The sequence below is a fragment of the Leptinotarsa decemlineata genome, unplaced genomic scaffold (genome assembly GCF_025532065.1).
Source record: "Leptinotarsa decemlineata unplaced genomic scaffold, Ldec_3_MD MMD2_P_RNA_scaffold_14, whole genome shotgun sequence".
In the NCBI taxonomy this organism is placed as follows: Eukaryota; Metazoa; Arthropoda; class Insecta; order Coleoptera; family Chrysomelidae; genus Leptinotarsa; species Leptinotarsa decemlineata.
This window is the reverse complement of record NW_027412528.1, coordinates 13,029,409-13,051,927: the sequence shown is the minus strand read 5'-3', so window position 1 is coordinate 13,051,927 and position 22,519 is coordinate 13,029,409. Positions and strand designations below refer to the sequence as shown.

Here is a 22,519-nt window from a genome sequence, read left to right as displayed (position 1 = left end):
ATTGGAAAGATATGGACTAATAGGTGCATCTCTCAACTGGATATCCTCATTCCTTGAAGGTAGGAGACAATATGTATCTCTCCAGTGTACGGTCAAAAATGAAATCCAGAGAATAAATTCTGAGCCTTTCAGTGTAGATATGGGAGTACCTCATGGGTTTCAACTTGTATGTTTCTTATACTCTATGTTTATCTTTATTTTTATTTCTTTTATTGACTATTCCTATGCAATGTATATTGTCTACACGGAAATGAAGTATTATTATTATTATTATTATTATTACTGTGGTGCGGTGTTAGCGATGTTCTCTCTTTTTTCGAAAAATAGACTTGGTGTTTTTCATCAGTTATTTCAGGGATTTCAAATCATTTTATATAATATCAGAACAATGAAAGTCCGAACTAATGAAATTGCATTATTGTAATATTTACTGTAACGGGAAATGATTTTTTTTGTCTCAATTGGCATTGACGTCCACTAGTTGCATTCCATTATACAAACGTGATTTTTGCCGAAGATTATGTGGATTCTCGTTGAATTTGTATAAGCAAAAATGCCTCAAAAAATGAACGAACAGACTCAGTCATTCGGTTATACCTGAGGTACCTTTATACCTATATGAAAAAGACTATTATCTCGGGAAAGAATGTTTTTGGCTTTCTACTACTCCATCTTGATACAAAAAAAAAGGATGAGGGAATATTCCAAAGAAAGGAAGGAAGTAATCAATTTGAAAATAAGTAACTCTATACATGGATGTGTAGATCATGCAAAGAAGTAACTTTCAGACACAAACTGAAAAAAAGTCCTCCTGAAACAGCTACTTCCATATAAACATTGAATTGCACGAGAGAAAAAAATTCTTTCGAATCACTGAATTATACAGAAGATACTTTTCTCTACTCAGTTTGTATTTCAAACATTCGTTGTGGAATGAAAATCAGATATCATTCACATGAGTTCTACTTTGAATGAATGGTAATGAATTGCACTTACATGGAACACTGTCACCCTCACTGGTATACACCGATGTTTCGCCTTAAGACACTTGTCCGAAGGCTCTTCAGTACCAAATTGGATAACATTATAGAAAATACACACATCGGTGTATACCAGTGAGGGTGACAGTGTTCCATGTTGCAATTTATTACCGTTCATTCAAAGTAGAACTCATGTGAATGATATCTGATTTTTATTCCACAACGAATATTTGAAATGAAAACTGAGTAGAGAAAAGTATCTTCTGTATAATTCAGTGTTCATATAGACGTATTTGTTTCGAAAGAATTTTTTTCTATGGTGTAATTCAATGTTTATATGAAAGTAGCTGTTTCAGGAGGACTTTCTTTCAGTTTGTGTCTGAAAGTTACTTCTTTGCATGATCTACACATCCATGTATAGAGTTAACTATTTTCAAATTGATTACTTCCTTCCTTTCTTTGGAAGATTTCCTCATCCCTTTTTTTGTATCAAGATGGAGTAGTAGAAAGCCAAAAACTTTCTTTCCCAAAAAATTAATCACTCCTAAAAATATAACCCCTTCAATTCAAGTACGCACATCGGAAAAGTCTAGGGATATTTTTATAACATACTGAATATCATAAAAATAAATGCATGAGGTCGTTTAATTTCGATTAAATTGGTACACTCGACCACCCTGTAGATTTCTATGGGTTGAACAAAGCCTGCAAAAACGGTAACTAATCTTTTATCAAGTTTTTTACAAACTGTAGGTTTTCGGCTAAAATGAATAATCTGAAAGTGTCGAGTTTGTACATTCTATGCAGTTCTTGCTCAGCAATTAAACTGGAAATATTGTGCTTTAACATGGAACGCCATCACTTACCATTGGCTGAGATGAATAGAGCTGTAGGGCTTCTTCAAGTTGGCATGCGGCAAAATGATGTAGCTGTTCGTTTGGGGGTCTCCCAAAGTGTTATCAGTCGATTGTGGCGGCGTTTCCGTGAAACTGGCAGTCCAGCCGAACAACATCCAGGGCGAGGACGCGCTACAACTGCAGTTCAAGACCGATTTTTGGTCTTAACCGCAAGAAGACAACCGACAATCACAGCACCTGAGTTGGTTAACGTGTTGCAGCAGACGCACCAGGTAACCATTGGTCGTGATACTGTCAGAAATCGACTGTATAAAGCAGATCTCCACAACAGAAGGCCACTTAGATGTCCACCTTTGTCGAGAGGCAATCGCGGTAGAAGATTAGAGTGGTGTCAAGAACATCAAAACTGGGATGCAAATGATTGGGCCACAGTTTTGTTTACAGACGAATCCAGATTTGGATTCCATCCAGATTCTCGTCGAGTAAGACTGTGAAGACGACCTGGAAATAATGAACGTTTGAGACACGTCCAGGAAGTCCACACATACAGAGATGGTACAGTAATGCTTTGGGGCGGAATCATGATCGGCGGCAGAACCGATCTCGTTTTTCCAAATCGCTCCCTCACAGCTCGACAGTACCTCGACACCATTCTTCTACCTATCGTCCGTCCGTTTGCTGGTGCTGTTGGTGAAAACTTCCACCTAATGCACGATAATGCTCGTCCACATGTCGCGCGTCTAGTGACTGACTGGCTCACCAACGAAGGAGTTGATGTATTGCCATGGCCAGCACAATTACCGGACCTGAATCCCATCGAGCATGTGTGGGACATGCTTCAACGAAGAATTACTCCGCATATGGGGAACATTCACACAACGTTTCAATTGAGAGAGCTTTTAATCGCTGAATGGGCAAATGTACCTCAACAAGACATTGACAATCTTATTTTGTCGATGCACGATAGATGTAGGGCCGTAATAAACCAGCGTGAAGGCCATACTTTGTACTGATTCCATTTTTTTTGTATTATGATTTTTTTTCGGGGTGCCAAAGAAGAGCCATATTTTTTTTCAGTTTTGCTTATATGCGCACTCAGTATTTTTGACCATTTAATAAAGTTTGTTGTAAGTTACATTCGTTTAATAATCACCCGTCAACTTTTTTCCCCTAAAGCGATCTAAAAAAAAATTATTGCCATTTTTAAAAATATCCCTAGACTTTTCCGATGTGTGTATTATCTCCTTATAAGTCTATATAATTCAAATTTATATCTTAAGTTGAACTTTCATCTCATTAATAATATGTATCTTTATCCAATCAGGTTCTCACAAGTAGCTGGAGAACTGGGCTATCCGGACACGATCAGAGACATAAGAGGCTTCGCCATAAAATTCTACACTGAAGATGGGATATGGGATTTGGTAGGAAACAATGCTCCTATTTTCTTTATAAAGGATTGTGCCCTATTTCCTAGTTTTATACATGTTGTGAAAAGGTGAGGACAATATTCATAAAAAAATGAAGCACCACAAAAAAAAACAAAAAAATCTAATTACGTGATAAAATGGTTAAGGCTTTCGCATCCAAGGTTTTCGGTGTCACTATTTTCCGTGTTTGAAGGCCATGGATTTTTAGAATCCTTTCCAATATGAAGGATAGTATTTTTTTGGAGGTACAAGCTTAGTACATATCATAAAAAAAATTGAAGGAAAAATATAACGCACCCACATATATTTTTTATACAACTTTGCATTTTTTAGAATAAATATGTTTTCGACTTCAGATGCTCCACTACATAACGTATTTCAAAAACACTTCATTGTTAGTTTTTCACTAAACAGTTTACAAAACCTCAACACGTGTTACACTATACCACAGCATCTTCAGAAGTGTTCACTGCTAACTAAACCATATGTACCAAGTGTTTACATAATTTGAATTTTGGTTTTCTACTATAGCCGTATCATTTCTTTTTTCAAAAATATCGAAGTCAACTCCTGTACCCACGCCACTTTTATTAACTGTTACTGCTCACCAAATATCAATGAAATACCCCAATAGTCCGCTCAAATTAGACTAAAAAATAAGAGTGAAGGTACATAAATTTACAACAAGCGGCAAATGCGTTTAATTTTTCAAAACATAAAAAAAAGATTTTGAAATTCCGAATGATTGCGATGCCTGGAAAAAAATTTATTCGAGGTCAAAGTCAACAATCTCGAAAAAAATTGGTTTTTTCGCGATTTTTAGGAAAACGGTAAGTTTTATCATGACATAACCTCAAATAAAAATTGTAGACCATAAAATTCTCTACAAAAAATTCATCAATACTTTTTTTCTTAGAGCTACCGTTTCTGAGATACGACGAGACAAAAAGTTGTAATCGTTGTTATATGCATAAGTATGCCACGTATATACATCTCTGAAGTTGTAATATAAGTAAACATATTTTTCTATTGGTATACATAAGTTTAAATATAAGAATATATTGAAATCAACAATACTAATACGACATACATCATTGACGGCGGATACTTACTACATCGTGTTGTGTGGGATAGTGAATAAACATTTAGCATTATTTTAGATAAAAACGTTCAGTATGTACGTAGACATTTTGGTGCCAGAATTACGGTCGTATTTGATGGCTATGATGATTGCACGAGAAATATTAAAGCTACAGAACAACGTCGTCGAACTTTAGCAACATCTTCATCTTCCGATATTTTATTTGATTAACTTATGACAGTTCCTACCAGTCAACAGAAATTTCTTGCAAATACTCAACAAATCTCGGTTCATTTCAATGTTGAAGGATAAGTTTATTGGCGAAAATATATTGGTTAAACAGGCTAATAACGATGCCGACGAACTGATTATTGAAACAGCTATAGAGCAATTTAATTTGACGAATACAACTATTGTTGTTGGTGAAGATGTAGACATACTCGTACTACTTACTGTTCGAACTCCACCTGAAAAAACTATTTTCTTTCTAAAGCTAGGAAAAACTCAAAGTCAAACCGAAATATATTCGTCAAAAAGTTTATCTACTTTTGCAAAGAGTCAAAATCATGTACTATTTTTACACGCAATAACTGGCTGTGATACGACATCTGCATTTTACAGGAGGCGTAAAGCAACAGTCTTTAAAATGTTTGAAAAACAAGATTCAGTTCAATGTGCTGAAGTTTTCAAAAAAAGTAATTCAACTCAACAAGAAATTATCACCAACGGGATTCAGTTTTTTCTTTCTATGTACAAAGCTCCGAAAAATAAACATCTGCTAGATAAGTATCGATATGCATGTTTCGTAAAAACATTAAAAATAAGAAACAGGTGCAATTAGCTTGTCTTTCTCCAACCTCAGTTGCTGCTCATCAACATCTTTTTCGGGTATATTACTAAGTTCAAGTGTGGCTTGGTTATCAGCTAGACCCAAAAGACTAGGGTTGGAAGTTGGTCGACAATGCATTAGAACATATTCAGACTTTACTCCCACCTGCGCCGGAAAAACTGCTGAACACAATTTTATACAATTGTCAAAAAGGGTGCAGCGCTAAATGTGGTTGTAAAAAAGTTGGATTACCAATAGTGGAGGATTCATTTGATACCAACGAGGAAACATGCGATACATCACCCTTGACGCAGTTTACCTACACCCAGGATGAACATCAAGAAGAAGAAGACCAAGAAGAAGAAGACCAAGAAGAAGAAGACCAAGAAGAAGAAGACCAAGAAGAAGAAGACCAAGAAGAAGAATGACAAGAAGTATTTGGAGGTTATGACTCAGATGGATAAATTTTTACATTTTTAAAATTTCAATCGCTTTAATTTTAATAATTTCCAACCCTTCGTAATACATTTTATCATGCAAGTTTTCAATTTGACCGAATCACAACATACATGCGCTAAGTACACTACCTCATAGGTGGCGTGGAAACATGTGCATATAATGACGATTACAACTTTTACAAATTTTTGACTCGTCTCTGAGAAACGGTGGCTCTAAGAAAACAAAGTATCGATACATTTTTTGTAGAGAATTTTATGATCTATAATTTTTATTCGATGTTATTTTATGATAAAACTCACCGTTTTCCTGAAAATCGCGGAAAACCAATTTTTTTCGAGATTTTTGACTTTTGACCTCGAATAATTTTTTTCCAGGCATCGCAATCATTCGGAATTTTGAAATCTTATTTTAAACTATGTTTTGAACAATTACACGCGTTTGCAGCTTATAAATTTATGTACCTTCCAATGTCTAGATTGATCGGATTACAACAAATAGTTTCAAAAGCATTAAATAAATTCCGTTTATTTGTTGAAACTTCAACACCCCGTTTGTTTGAAGGTGATTGACAATGTTTCGTGATGAATTTCACTAGTTCGGACTTCCATTGTCTACTATATAAAATGATTTGAAATCCCTGAAACAAGTAAAAAAGAATAATTAAAAAAGAATAGTTGAAAATAACAATTATATTAAGCAGCAATAAACCTGATGATAAAAATGAAATGATAGTGAAATAACCTACAAGTAAAAATATAATAATTGAATAAATAAAAATTGAAGGAATGAAAAAAGGAAATAATAAAAAATTAAAAAAAGTGTAGAGATTCCAAGTCACGTTAGTTCACGACGTTTCGATTGTTGGTATTTACAATCGTCTTCGGGTGATGACTGGACTGATTCCTCCGAGAGATGACTATTTTATAGGTCGTTGAAATACTTTCACTTTCTCTACTTTCCATTTTCCGCTTCACTGATTCCGTGAGAGATGACCGTTTTGGCGGGAGTTGGTCATTTTTCGTTTGATGATGGGTTTCCATATGTTTCGTATATCTACGCTGGCCTGGCTGAATACGTTGTTGGACAACATGTATGCGGCTTCCTTAAATTTTCTCCTGAACCAATGTTCCTCTCTGTGCAAGATCTCAGCTTGGGACCACTCGATGTTGTGTTGATGGGTCCAAACATGGTCTGCTATTCCTGATTTGCTGGTTTCTCCTCGCTGTGTGTGTTCCTTGTGCTCGGCAATGCGAACATTCAATGGCCTCTTAGTTTCACCAATATAGGGTTTTCCGCACTCACAGGGTATCCGGTAAATGCAATTCTTGGAATCGCAGTCCGCGTTTGGTGACCTGGTTTTCGTGAGGCTGCTACGGATAGTGTTACCGCATCTTTAACCGGGTTCTGATGTTGTACAAGTGCAAGCACTGGTTGTGATGGTTTCTCTTCCTTGCGAGGTTCCTGCTGTCTTTCAGCCAAAGTCTTTTCCACCATCGCCTCGTGAACTAACGTGACTTGGAATCTCTCCACTTTTTATTTTTATTTTATTTTTTCATTTCTTCATTTTTATTTATTCAATTGTTCTATTTTCACTTGTATTTTATTTCACTATTATTTCATTTCAGGTTTATTTTGCTTAATATAATTGTTATTTTCAGCTATTCATTTTTTATTCTTCTTTTTCAGTTGTTTCAGGGATTTCAAATCATTTCATATAGTAGACAATGGAAGTCCGAACTAGTGACATTCATTATGACACATTGTCAATCACCTTCAAACAAAAATTTTGAATTATATATTTTTTTCAAAGAACGAATGATTTATTATTAAAACAAGTTGATGAAACAACAAATAATTCACTTGAAGTATTTCAGGAATCCAGTAACTCATATGAGACCTGATTATGACATGTTCTGGGATATGGTAACGCTGAGGCCTGAAACAACTCACACATGTCTGATGTTTTTCTCGGACAGAGGAATACCAGCAAATTATAGACAAATGCATGGATATGGAACGAATACGTTTGCTTTCGTTAATGCCCATGGGGAATTTTTTTATTGTAAATTTCATTATCGCAGCGAACAAGGTAGGATTTTAAAAATGTGTCAAAAATATACGAATTCCTGTGAATATACAGTGTGTACAAGCCAAATGGAATGAATTCGTTATTTCGGTTATTGTACATATTTAAAAAAAATACCGAAACACGTCAATTGTAAATTATAATTTGACATTCTTCAACGTAAAAATGTCAGTCCCACTTTCAACTCCCTTCGAATGATGGCGTGAAGTTATCCACATATTTCTGGCCACACATGCTGACGTAGAGGAAAATAAAAATCTGTGGTTGGGATACGAAATTATTAGCACCCGTACTGATATCTGTGGCTGGAAATACCAATTCACTATAGGTTGAAGGTGGAATTATTGAGACTATTTGGTGTATAGCTTTTTATAGAATCTTGAGTAGACTGACTGATAACCGTTTTCTCATCAACAATACAGATTTAGGAAAGAATAATAAAGGAAATATCAAAGTTCCTTTCCAATACTCAATGTAGAAATGACACCCGATGATGTGCGTTCATGAGAATCACACAACTTCCATAGTTTCTTGAGTAAATTAACTTGGCGATAACAGTTTTCTTGTCATCTAAACAGATTTCAAAAAAGAAAATTGTTGAAACAATCAGATTCATTTATTGTAATGTTGTAATTTTACGTTGTAAATAATTCATTATTTACAATTTTATATATATATCATATATGTGTATTTTATGTGACTTGTCCAGACACCATAGTGTACTTGTGATCAATAAAACAAATAAATAAATGAACAAAATTGACATTCCTTGTAGAACTGGAACCAGATGATGCGCGTTCATGAAAATCACACAACTCTTATAGAATCTTGGGTAGATCAACATAGTGGAAACCGTTTTCTTGTCGCCCATACAGATTTCCATAAAAAACTGTTGCAACAATCAGACAAACTTTTTGAAACCCCTTGTAGAATTGGAACCAGATGATGTGCGTGCATAAAAATCGAACAAGTCTTATGGAATCTTGGGTAGAATAACGTAGTGATGATTGTTATCTGGTCACCCATACAGATTTCCAGGAAAAAAATGTTGTAAAAATCAGACTCACTTTTTAAAACCCCTTGTAGAATTAGAACCAGATGATGTGCATGCATAAAAATCACACAATTGTTATAGAATCTTGGGTATATCAACATAGTCGAAACCGTTTTCTTGTCACCCATACAGATTTCCATAAAAAACTGTTGCAACAATCAGACAAACTTTTTGAAACCCCTTGTAGAATTGGAACCAGATGATGTGCGTACATAAAAATCACACAATTGTTATAGAATCTTGGGTATATCAACATAGTCGAAACCGTTTACCTGTCACCCATACAGATTTACATAAAAAACTGTTGCAACAATCAGACAAACTTTTTGAAACCCCTTGTAGAATTGGAACCAGATGATGTGCGTGCATAAAAATCGAACAAGTCTTATGGAATCTTGGGTAGAATAACCTAGTGATAACTGTTATCTTGTCACCCATACAGATTTCCAGGAAAAAAATGCTGTAAAAATCAGACTCACTTTTTAAAACCCCTTGTAGAATTGGAACCGGATGATGTTTGTTCATGAAAATCACACAACTCTTATAAAACCTTGGGTAGATCAACATAGTGAAAACTGTTTCCTTGTCACCCATACAGATTTCGAGAATAAAATTGTTTGAACGATCAGACTTACTTTTTCAAACCCCTTGTAGAATTAGAACCAGATGATGTGCGTGCATAAAAAACGAACAAGTCTTATGGAATCTTGAGTAGATTGATGTAGTGATAACAGTTTTCTTGCTACCCAAACAGATTTTGAAAAAAAAATGTTGAAACACTCAGACTCATATTTGCGATTCCTTGTAGAATTGGAACCAGATGATTCCTAACCTCAATTCAGTTTATGAAATTTTCAATATACAAATAACAGATTTCGAGAATACTGTAACAAATCTGAAGCCGCCCTTGACCAGTATGCCGGCTGAATCATGTAACAAACACATGACATCAAACCGTTACATCATATAAGCCTGGTTTCCCGACCCAAGAGGACAGTTCAGAAAGTGAATCGCGCGGCTAGACAATACATTTAAATAGTGGAAATAAATTAAGCGTTAGTTGCTAAGTGTTGTAAATACATTAGTTTGTGATCAGTAAAATAAATTTGTTGAGGACAATAAATTCTTCAATTTGCCACAATATCTTCAAACTGAAAGGGAAGCAATATTCTTACTCATTCGTATTACATTTTAAAAAATAATTTTTTCGAAATCTGTATGGATGAAAGAAAGAAAACGAATTCAACAACCTTGAGCTACTTGAGAAGTTGTGAGATTCTGATGAAGGCAAATCATCGGGTTTGAATTCTACGAGGGGTATTGGAAAGTATAAATCTGACATTTTCAATAATTTTTTCCAGGAATCTGAATCGGTGACAAGATAACAGTTCGCATTACGTTGATCTACCCAAGATTCAATAAGAGTTGTGTGATTTTCATGAACGCACATCTCCTGGCTCCAATTCTACAAGGAATCTTGAATGAGTCTGATTGTTTCAACAATTTTTTTTGAAATCTGTTTGGATGACAACAAAATTGTTATCACGATGTTAATCTACCCCAGATTCCATAAGACTTGTTCGATTTTTATGCACGCACATCATCTGGTTCCAATTCTACAAGGGGTTTTGAAAAGTTAGTATGATTGTTGCAACAATTTTTTTTCGAAATCTGTATGAGTGAACAGGAAACGGTTTTCACTATGTTGATCTACCCAAGATTCTATGAGTGTTGTGTGATTTTCATGAACGCACATCATCTGGTTCCAATTCTACAAGGGGTTTTAAAAAGTTATCCTGATTGTTCCAACAATTTTATTCTCGAAATCTGTATGTGTGACAAGAAAACGGTTCCCACTACGTCAATTTACCCAACATTCCATGAGACTTGTTCAATTTTCATGCACGCACATCATCTGAATAGTGAATAGGTTTTTCCAGCCACAGATATTAGTGGGGGTGCTAATAATTTCGTATCCCAACCACATATTTTTATTTTCCTCTGGTACGTCAGCAAGTGTTCTGTATTCCATTTGGCTTTTACACACTGTATGTAAACAAGTTAATCAAATTTCAATTGTATATTAATTATCGTTACTTCAGAATGACGATTTCGAACAATCCAAAAGTGATATGTAGGTACAATCAAATACTTGCAGATTATATTCCTTAGATTATTATTGGAGGATTGCTCTCGATATTCAAGATTTTCCAGACTTTTCTCTATATGTCGCAAACTGTAACTTTTGTTCAACTTAACCACTATCACCGAAAACGTTCAATTCAATTGATCTACAACACCCTCTGCGACAATGCAAAAAATATATAACCATATACAGGCTGATTCACGGTGGATGGCACATTAGACGTTTCTGGTGAACCAGACAACGGATCACTTTGAAAATTTAATGGAGGACATATTCGGACATTCTCTAGCCAACTAAAATATTTTCGACAATGCGGTGTTGCCGCTTCTATTAGAAAGCAGTAGCAACTTTGACTTTTCAAATGGAACACTCTGTATATAATATTATTTTTGGAATCTCCAACAATTGCCCGACAACTTTTCTTGATATTTTCCTATACCTATCTGTTACCGTTTTCGAAATAAAAATTAATTTCAATTTTTTTCTTCGAAAATCATGACCTCTAAAAATGCCGATATCTTTTAGTTAAGAAGTGCTATGATATCGAAATTTGGTTTGGAGTTAGGTGATACTTGGACACTTCCCACACGTCAGCCTAATCTCCGTTACTTCAATACAGGGTGATAAAAAAATACAAGTTTTTTCGTTTGCTTGAAAAAGTTGCTGAAATTTGATTATTTCAAATGGAACACCCTGTATATTATTGAAAATTCGGAAAGCTGCTGAAATTTGCTTTCTTTCTATGTATATCATACCTATACCTAACTAGTCAAGTTTCGGACTTATGAACATTTATTTGTGAAAATGTCCCTTCAGAATGGTATTTCCATTCGGTATTTGGTAAGCAGGCCATGATTACTATTTGACAGTAGCGTTGTGACATTCTCCTAATAATATCGACATTTTCGTCACTTCAGAAGTTGCAAATACCTTCAAAACGATGGATCAAAACTATTCAAACGAAGTTCTTATGAATTTGTTTATTATTTTTGGACAGTGTGACAAAATTATCAGCAGAACATGTAGAAAGTTCGATGAAATGTATCCGAATCTACCGCCAATGAACCTCAAGAAATTTATACGAATTCAGAACAATTTCAATGCATTTGGATCAACTTTAAAAGCACCAAGAAACTTGCCTCGACCCGTAACTTTCGAAGACAACCAGATTAATGTCTTAGCATATTTTCACGCATTTCCCGAGTCATCGATAAGAAGTGCTGAAGAAGATTTGGGTATAAAATATTCATCAGTTCAAAGAATCTTGCGAAGACATAAAATGCATGATTATAAATTCACCAAAATTCAAGCAATGAAGCCTCAAGATCCTCAACAGAGAGAAGAATTTTGTGAAATGTTGTTGACACGCATTCAAGAAGATCCACTTTTTTTAAATAAAATTATCTGGACTGATGAATCGAAATTTTCGAGAAAAGGGATTTTCAATAGAAAAAATCGTCATTATTGGTCCAGTGAAAATCCTCACGTCACAAAAGAAGCCGGATTTCAAGAAAAATTTAGTTTTAATGTCTTCTGCATGTTGATGGACAACAAATTGAGGTACGTGATATACGAGGAGTCATTAACATCCAGAAGCTACCTGAATATTTTGGAGAATACTGTAGACAGTTCCATGGATAATCTGCCACTCGAAGATTATCGAAACTGTTGGTACCAACTAGACGGAGCTCCTGCACATTGCACAAGAGAAGTGAGCGCAGAACTGGATAGACTATTTGACGATCGGTGGATGAGGCGCTTAGGACCATGGAATTGGCCAGCGAGATCACCCGATCTTAATCCATTAGATTTTTATTTGTGGGGAATGTTTAAAGAAAAAGTTAGAAAGAATTGCCCAAACATTTGAAGATTTGAATCCCAATGAAATCAGATCTGCCACCACGAAAGCAGTCAACACCCGCATTTTAAAGTGCTTGGAAGTGAACGGCCAGCGATTCGAACATATTTTGAAATATTCCACATGATTGTTTTACTTTTTTATAATTATTCATATCAATATTTCCAATTTCAAGATTCTTGGTGCTTTTTTAAAGTTTATCCAAACATATTGAAATTGTTCTGAATTCGTATAAATTTCTTGAGGTTCATTGGCAGTAGATTCGGATACATTTCATTGAACTTTCTACATGTTCTGCTGATAATTTTGTCACACTGTCCAAAAATAATGAACAAATTCATGAGAACTTCGTTTGAATCGTTTTGTTCCATCGTTTTGAAGGTATTTGCAACTTCTGAAGTGACGAAAATGTCGATATTATTAGGAGAATGTCACAACGCTACTGTCAAATAGTAATCATGGCCTGCTTACCAAATACCGAATGGAAATACCATTCTGAAGGGACATTTTCACAAATAAATGTTCATAAGTCCGAAACTTGACTAGTTAGGTATAGGTATGATATACATAGAAAGAAAGCAAATTTCAGCAGCTTTCCGAATTTTCAATAATATACAGGGTGTTCTATTTAAAATAATCAAATTTCAGCAACTTTTTCAAGCAAACAAAAAAACTGTATTTTTTTACCACCCTGTATTGAAGTAACGGAGATTAGGCTGACGTGTGGGAAGTGTCCAAGTATCACCTAACTCCAAACCAAATTTCGATATCATAGTACTTCTTAACTAAAAGATATCGGCATTTTTAGAAGTCATGATTTTCGAAAAAAAAATTGAAATTAATTTTTATTTCGAAAACGGTAACAGATAGGTATAGGGAAATATCAAGAAAAGTTGTCGGGCAATTGTTGGAGATTCCAAAAATAATATTATATACAGAGTGTTCCATTTGAAAAATCAAAGTTGCTACTGCTTTCTAATAGAAGCGGCAACACCGCATTGTCGAAAATATTTTAGTTGGCTAGAGAATGTCCGAATTTGCCCTCCATTAAATTTTCAAAGTGATCCGTTGTCTGGTTCACCAGAAACGTCTAATGTGCCATCCACCGTGAATCAGCCTGTATACATATATTACATTTTAGGTATAGCAACTCTTCCACCGAAGGATGCGCAAAGAATAGCCGGTGAAGATCCAGATTTCCACACTCGGGACCTTTACAATGCCATCGAAAAAGGAAATTACCCTTCTTGGAAATTTTATGTACAAATCATGACTCCAGAACAGGCCGCCAATAATTCTTATGATCCATTTGACGACACCAAAGTTTGGCTGAAAGCGGATTTTCCTTTAATTCCTGTCGGACGCTTTGTTTTGAACAAGAATCCCAAAAACTATTTTGCTGAAATTGAACAAATTGGTTTCGATCCCGCACATTTGATTCCAGGCAAGTGTATTCCAAAAACACTTTATTGTGAGATTTTCACTAAATTGTTTTACAAAAACGCAACACGTGTTTTGCCATACAATGGCTTCATCTGGCGTGTCTTTCAACTAATTCTACACATTCAATACTAAATATATATATAGTTTATGGGATACCTGAAATCAAAATACCTGTAAACGAAGTACCTGAATTTTAAGTAGCTGATATTTTACCTGAGTTTCTAACGAATTAAATTACCTGCACTTATGTTCCATTTTCACATTTGAAAAAATATAATCAGTAACGGAGAGTTATTGAGTTCTAATTGATCATTCAGTAAATTACCCGAATTCCTGAATCTATTGATTTCTAAACATTCTTGATGATTAAGTTTCAAACTCTTCTCTTCTAAATGTAACACCTCGTACTCATGATTGAACTCATGTCCGTCTGCTAAAAGATGGTTTGCAAATGTGGAATTGGTCTTTCTATTTACAAAACTACTCCTATGTTCTTTAATTCGTTGGAAAAATGTTCTTCCTGTTTGGCCAATATTCAGTTTTGGACAAGAGCCACAAGTCAGCTTATATACTCCTGATCTATCCGACACCAAAGTTTTGTCCTTATTGTTTTTAATAAATTTACTTAGGTTATTATTCGTTCTATAAGCTACGTTTACGCCTTCTTTCTTCATCATATACCAGGCAAGTGTTTTCAGTAAAATTGCCATATAATCAATTCATACACTAAATTCTACATGATGAAATTGAAAACTCCGCAAACCTTTCATTGTTTTCCAGGAATGTGTAATCTTTGTTGATTACAGAAATTTCACTAACTGAAACTCAAGTGGTAGAATGAGCATGATAACTATTTGATCCGGCAGACGTTTTCCTATAATATAAATAAAATAATGATAAATAAACTTTTAAAACAATCTTTTATTTAAGTGCCCTTAAAAGATCAAAATAAAATTTTAAATCACATTAACCCCATTCATTTATGACTTTACAGAATTGAAATTATGATAAATCTTGTCGCGATAATTTCAATTTGTAATTGAAATTTTGTAATTAAGTAGGCACCTACTGAACTTATCAGCAATTCATAATGTTTGTAATTAAATAAAAGTGCCGTGAATGCTTAAAATGTGGAACTTTAACCTTGAATAACTTTTTTGCACACACAGGATTTATCAGGTTTGAAATTTATTGCAGTACCTAGTTAATCTGTCAGAATGTTTCTTAATTTAAATTACATCTGACTGAATATGTAGAGATTTCTTCTAGGCATCGCGACAAGCTTTTATTATAGTTTCAATTCTGTAAAGTCATGAATGAATGTGGTTTTTGTGATTTAAAATTTTATTTTGATCTTTTTAGGGCACTCAAATATTTTATATTTTTTAGTTTCAATCGATAGTTATCGATCAATATGAAAGTCCATCTATGAAACGGAAAGTCCTTCAACAGAAAAACTTAAGTAACGGGGAAAGCTATTATTAGGATAAACTATATTCTATAGAAGTAGGTAGATTACCTACTCCTTCGGCATACCTTATAGAAGAATTAGCTTGTTATACTTCTTAGTCTATTCATTTCATTGATGGCGTCATTATTACATGGCCGAGTCCCAGTTAATTTCGAACAGTCTAATTCTTCTATCAGGAGGCCTTCTATTGATGTGGCCCTACTTAAAGCGACGTACGCTTGGCCGGCAGCGGAAAACTTTGAACCAAAGTATACAACAGCGAGGTCAACCGTACTAGCATGCATTTTGTGAACTGTACAAGCCCAGCATAAAACAATTCTACGTTCAACTGTACCATGGCTGAATTTAGCTGGAAATTGCACAGATTTCGGTTAAATAACGTGGATCCCATCTTTGCCGAAGTCGATACGGACAGGGCCATATAATTTCTATTATATGACCGATGACGACACCATTCACTAGACCTTTAGACACATCAACATTGTATCGCAACATTACCTTGGTTCCCACAAATATTTCCAACTCTTTAGGCAATTCCCCGGTCTTGTTTATATCAGATGGTATAATATTATTGAAATCTATATTATCATTTTTTCTAGTACAATCTATTAGACTATCTTGTGCAATTATTTTATTACAATGCAAATAAATATGGGTTCTTACAACCTACTACACTATTTAGTGTCTTATTTTTAGAGTCGGGAAGTAGGTATTTAAAGGTGAAAGCTTGATTTAATTTTTTTCTAGAAATTTTTTTTTTTTATTGAAGCCAACCCTGGATGTGGCATCTATTTCATGGTGGGCCAGTAGGTTGAATGGACTGACGCCTATCAGAAAACAACTACTCCCCTGGCAAATACCACGAAGGGCGTTGGATTATATCCGGGCTAATGAGCCCGAAACAAGTGTGCCCGTTCCAAAATTGAGGGTCGACTCTTTCAGTTGTATTACCAATTGCATATGCAGGAAATTTTCTGCACTGACGCCTGTCGGATCAATAAACAATAATCCGCAGTCAAAAAATGTTTATCCCAATTTTAACGTTAATTATAAATTTGTTAATTAATAAATTTTTCTGAATTGAAAGTTAATATAAAAACTCCTATAATTATTAAACTAAAAACCTGGCATTTTTTTCCTTTGGTGAAGTTATCCTTAATAGGCAAAAAAATAGATTACCCTTGCCAAAATAAAAAAATTGTTATTTTCTATTTTTTCATTAACAATTGAAAATTATAATTTTGTAAAAAATACATTACAATTTTTTTTGCTAATTTTTTATTGTTTCAATGTCTCATGGCTAAAAACTAATCATTAATATTTTTTTTAATTCTTCACAGCCATTGTTAATAAATTTAATATGAACAAATACATTGTTTATAAGCAATTCGACATTTTTTTTTTGCATTATATTAATTGAAAAAAATTATGATTTTTAGAAAAAAAAATGGTTTCTTGAAAAAAACTTCTTTGTTGCTTAAAAATGCGTTTGTTAATTAACAATCATTTTTTGCAACTAAATTTTAAAATTAAGGAATCATAAATTCTATTGTTCTTTAAGGTTTTGAAAAACCTTTTTTATTCTTTTTTTAATTGTTTATTTAAAAAAATTGTTTTAAACAAATCTTTTTTTTTTCAATACTTTGTTCTATAATAAAAGTAACTGTTTTTTTTTTATTTGTTCTATTTTTTTTAGGAAACTTTTAATATTGTGATACCTTGATACTTGTCTTTTTCATTCGCTCCTTCGCTTTTATAATTATAACTTTCAAACTATTGCAGTTATGACAAATATGCTTCAAGTCTTTTTTGTTCAGTAAAATTAAATTAACAGAATGACTGATTGCTTCATTCAATTTTCTTGAACTCCATACAAATATGACAATAAGTGAATGTTAATGATCCTACAACTAGTAAAAGTGCAAGTAATAAAATCCTTATGATTTATTGTTACATGAAACGAAGTTTATGTTATGTCGTTGATAAATAACGATCAATAATTAAATAAATAATAGGACTACAACTCTAGTGAAAGGCTTAAATTGTTAATAAATTCATAATGAACAAAAAAGACTAAAAGCATATTTATCATAACTGCAATAGTTTGAAAGTTATTATAATTATAAAAGCGAAGAAGCGAATGAAAAAGACAATTATCAAGGTATCACAATATTAAAAGTTTTATAAAAAATAGAATAAATTAAAAAAACACACATAGTTACTTTTATTATAGAACAAAGTATTGGAAAAAATAAAATTGAAAAAAAAATTGTTTATAACAATTTTTTTTTAATGAATAATTGAAAAAAGACAAAAAAAAGTTTTTTCAAAACCTTAAAGAACAATAGAATTTATGATTTAAAAAAAACAGTTCCTCAATTTTAATATTTAGTTATAAAATACGATTGTTAATTGGAAAACGCATTTTTTAGCAACAATGGAATTTTTTTAAGAAACCATTTTTTTTAAATCATGATTTTTTTCAATTAACATAATGCAAAAAAAAAATTCGAATTGCTTATAAACAATGTATTTGTTTATAATAAATTTATTAACAATAGCTGTGAAAAATTTAAAAAATTATCAATTAGTTTTTAGCCATGAGACATTGAAACAATAAAAAATTGAAAAAAAAATTTTGTAAATTATTTTTTATAAAATTAGAATTTTCAATTGTCAATAGAAAAATAGAAAAAAACAATTTTTTTATTTTGGCAACGGTAATCTTTTTTTTTGCCTATTAAGGATAACTTCACCAAAGGAAAAAATGCCAGGGTTTTAATTTAATAATTATAGGGATTTTTATATTAACTTTCAATTCAGAAAAAGTTATTAATTAACAAATTTATAATGAACGTTAAAATTGGGATAAAAATTTTTTGACTGCGGATTATTGTTTATTGATGTATCCCAACATTACATGAATTTTTTCATTCCTTAATATTTACATTTATTATATTTAAATGATTTTTTTTGTTTTTATGTCAGAGTGACGAAAGGCGCGCGGAAGCCAGACTACCCGCTTTTGGCTCTATTTTCAGGGCTCTGTAAAAACTATAAATAATCGAGTTACTGTTTCGGGAGTCAGGACTTTTTTTACGCAAATTCATTGGTCTTTTCAAATCTTTTTTCAAATTTCCAAAATTTTGAAAATTTTCCGAGATATTAAGAAAAAACTAAAGCCCCATTTTTTTTTTCACTTAATTGTTTATAACTTTTGTAATTGTTATCGGCGCGTTTTCGGACCTTTCCTTAAACTTTCTAGCCAAAAATACGAATCGAATGACACCTTGGTCATAATTTTTGGACAGGGCTGAAAAATGTTACAAAAAAAAGTACATCTGAACTAGACTACACCTTCGATATGGTATTTTCAACTGTGGTATGAGTGCTTCTGTTAAAAGGATATTTCTCCTGTAGAAATATGCAGTTAGAATGATAGCTAAGCTAGGGTACCGTGATTCATGTAGATATGCTTTTAAACAGCTAAAAATTCTTACAGTTGTCAGCACCTACATTCTCGAGGCTAGTGCATACGTTTTCAAAAGTAAATCCAATTTTCAGTCCTCTCTTCCAAATCATAACCACAATACTCGTTCGAAAGATCTAATCATACCAAACGCTCATAGAACTTCTTTGTATGAAAAAAGCGTAGAGTACAGTGGGTGTAAATTATACAATATGCTTCCAATAGCTCTTAAGAATTCCCCAAATATTAATGTGTTCAAAAGTCAGCTGAAAAAAATGCTACTTCAAAGGACTTGTTACACCATTCAAGAATTCACCAACCAACTAACCTGAGATCTTGAGCTTTAGCACATTTGGTTGAAGTGTTTACTTTCAAAACTTGAGAAATTGTGTGTTGATTATATTTTATTGGCTTTTTTATAGTCTATAACTAGTTACATTTGTAAGTTACTTTTATTACTTATGGATGTTTATCACTGTTTGTGTTATTGTGTTATTTATATTATTTTGACTGACTTATAATATGGTTACATATTGTTTGGACTGACTTTTATAAAATGGTTGTATGTAGTTATTTACATTTATATGTTTTTACATTCACTTTTATAATTGGCATTTTCTTTGTTTGTTGTGCATTGATTTCTGTCAATTGTACTTTTCAGCCAAAAAAATAAATATTATCATTGTTATTATTAATAATGAGTGTTATAACAACGCATACTTTTTCCAGTGTAGTAATTCTAATAGCGAAGGTGAACAATGAGAAAAAAATTCAGATGCATTTGAATATTGAAACACGGAAAGTATGTTTCAATGTATATAAAACTCTACATCTCAAGTTTGGTTTGGAGGGAAACAAACTGATACAAGTAACATCAAATTTAACCAAAATTCCTTTCTCAACTGTACGTAAAATAGTAAAAAACAAACCTTATGAACGCAAGACGCGACGTGAAACCTTTAGATGTTCATCTGATAAAATCATAAAAAAACAATATACGACTGTTACAAAACCAATGAGATTCCTACAAGTGAAATCATAAGGAAGAAATTTGAGTTTCGTTTCTGACATGGTGGTGGGCGGACGTGCCGACAGCGACCGCTCACAAAGAAGGTACGCGGACGCCATTGTTGGGGGTGGAACTCATGTTGTGTATGTCCTCCGTTTTCTAACGTGCATGCAAAAGTTGAAAAAATGATTATAAACATTGTTTTAGTGTATTTGAATAAATAGTGCTCCCATTCACGCCGGTTGGAGGCCGGGTGGAACGGATGTCAACGTGGGAGTAGGATTGCAATTAATAATCTTTTATGGAAGAGACGTAAAATGTATATGTAAGTATGTATATGTCCGCTGTAGATAGACGTGCATTTCAAAAATAATAAATTGGAATAATAAAAATCGGGTGCAGTATTGCGTGAAGCAAGACTTCTGCACTCCTTGGACAAAGGTTTTATTATATTTTTTGATATATGTTGTATTTATTTTATTTTTAATGTCATAAATTGAGTAATTATTCTCCAATATATCCCAAGATCTATATATTTATAATATAAAAAGAGTACTGGTCATAATAGCGCCACCTGGAAGCTGGGACCATAATTAAGCAGAAGAAGAAGAAGAAGGAAGAAATTGAATACCTCCGCCCATAACGTGAGCTGCTGTGACAAAACTCTTCAGAATTGGAGAAAGAAACTAGGATTTAGATTCAAAATAATAAACGAACGTCAAGCAGTTATGGAAAGCAGAAGAATGGTGGAATTGCGTAACAAAATGTGTACCCCTAACATGCCTGCAAACAAAGGATCGCCACTAATCATTGCATTGGATTTGAGGAGAATTGAAACAAAGCATCAGGCGTAATAATAAATTTCCAAAATTCAATAATAAGGTGATAGAGCTAATTGAGGAAGAAGTATCTAATATCATCGAAGAAAACTCTCAGAAAAGGATTGAAAAAGTAATATTAGTTGAAAAAGACTATATTGAATAACGAAATTAGTTAGCTTCCTAAATATATTATTAAAGGGGAGTTGTTGGAAGGTAGGTTGCACTATATCGTTTACTTGAACTATACTCCAAATATAAAATTGCAAACGAATAGCTGCTGTTGGATTGTATTGGTTTCATCATACAGAGTGGTCCAACGAAAAGTATGCACCTTGCTTTTCTCCTCTTTTTGTAACTTAACGCAAACATGCTCGGACAGGTCAATTTTGCTTTTGAGGGGGACACATTTAAGATGTATTTTTCTACCTGTACCTTCAACCCCCTAGCGAGGGTGAGTAACAACCCTAAAATTTTAAATGGAAAGTGGGGTCGAGTGATATATTATTTGAAAGGGCACAAAATTATCTTTCCAATGATACCTAATTTGTTGTATTTCACTCAAACATGTGGGTATTATGAAGAAAAACAACTACAACCCAGTACTTTGAAATGTGTAATTGACTTAGTAGAATCCTACTCCAGCAAGTGCTGAAAATGTGATCCATTTGCTTCCATACAATAATACAGATTTTGTTCAAATCTATTCCTAACATTCTGTAGCATATCAGGTGTTATACTTCTGCACTCTGCTGTAATTCGTGGGCGAAGATCTTCTATGGACTCGGGCTGCGTAGCAAAATATTTATTTTTCAAGTGTCCCCAAAGAAATAAGTCTAAAGGCGATAAATCAGGTGACCTAGCAGGCCATTCGATGGGGCCTCTCCTTCCAATCCACCGTCCAGGAAACCGGTCATCTAAAAACTCTCTTACCGGAGCAACATAGTGAGGAGGTGCTCCATCTTGCTGGAAATGAAGCCGATCATCATTATGATTTTGGTCATTTTCAATTATTTTTGTTATGAGAGGATCAATTGTTTTTTCAAGCATGTTCAGGTAGACCTCACCGGTTAAATTCCCAGGAATAAAAAGTGGCCTACGATATGACTACCTATTATGCCACACCAGATATTGATTTGATTTTTTGAGGGTACTGGGTATGGACCTCTCGGAATAAGTGTGGGTTACTGTCATCCCAGTAACGGCAATTATGCCTATTCACAGCTTCATTAAAAAAAAATGTGCTCTCATCGGAAAAGCACGTGTTGAATGATAGGTGAGGATCATCAATTAGTATCTGGCTCAGTTGTTCACAAAATTGCAGCCTTCTATCATTATCATCTTCATTGAGTTCCTGTACTAATTTAATTTTGTACGAATGAAATTTATAGGCTTTTAATTTCCGTATTATGGACGAACGGGAGACACCTGAGGCTGCAGCAAGCTGACGGGTACTTTGAGTATGATCCAATTCAACATGTCCCAAAACAGCGACTTCCACTGCTTCATTTCTCATCGGTTTCCGTGGC

The 22,519-nt window shown here is 33.6% G+C and overlaps 2 protein-coding genes across 2 annotated transcripts in view; one reads left to right on the top strand and one right to left on the bottom strand.

The window, feature by feature from the left end:
• Positions 1 to 22,519, bottom strand: part of LOC111511853 (xaa-Pro aminopeptidase ApepP) — a 296,974-nt gene that overhangs the window by 175,349 nt on the left and 99,106 nt on the right. The gene's annotated exons all lie outside the window — the stretch shown is intronic.
• The window catches only part of LOC111516683 (catalase-like), a 44,090-nt gene that overhangs the window by 19,651 nt on the left and 1,920 nt on the right, over positions 1 to 22,519 (top strand). The window contains exons 3-5 of the mRNA XM_074179485.1: positions 3,162 to 3,335; positions 7,511 to 7,725; positions 13,922 to 14,224. Coding sequence (XP_074035586.1) covers positions 3,162 to 3,335; positions 7,511 to 7,725; positions 13,922 to 14,224 — 692 coding nt within the window. The remainder of the gene's footprint in view (positions 1 to 3,161; positions 3,336 to 7,510; positions 7,726 to 13,921; positions 14,225 to 22,519) is intronic.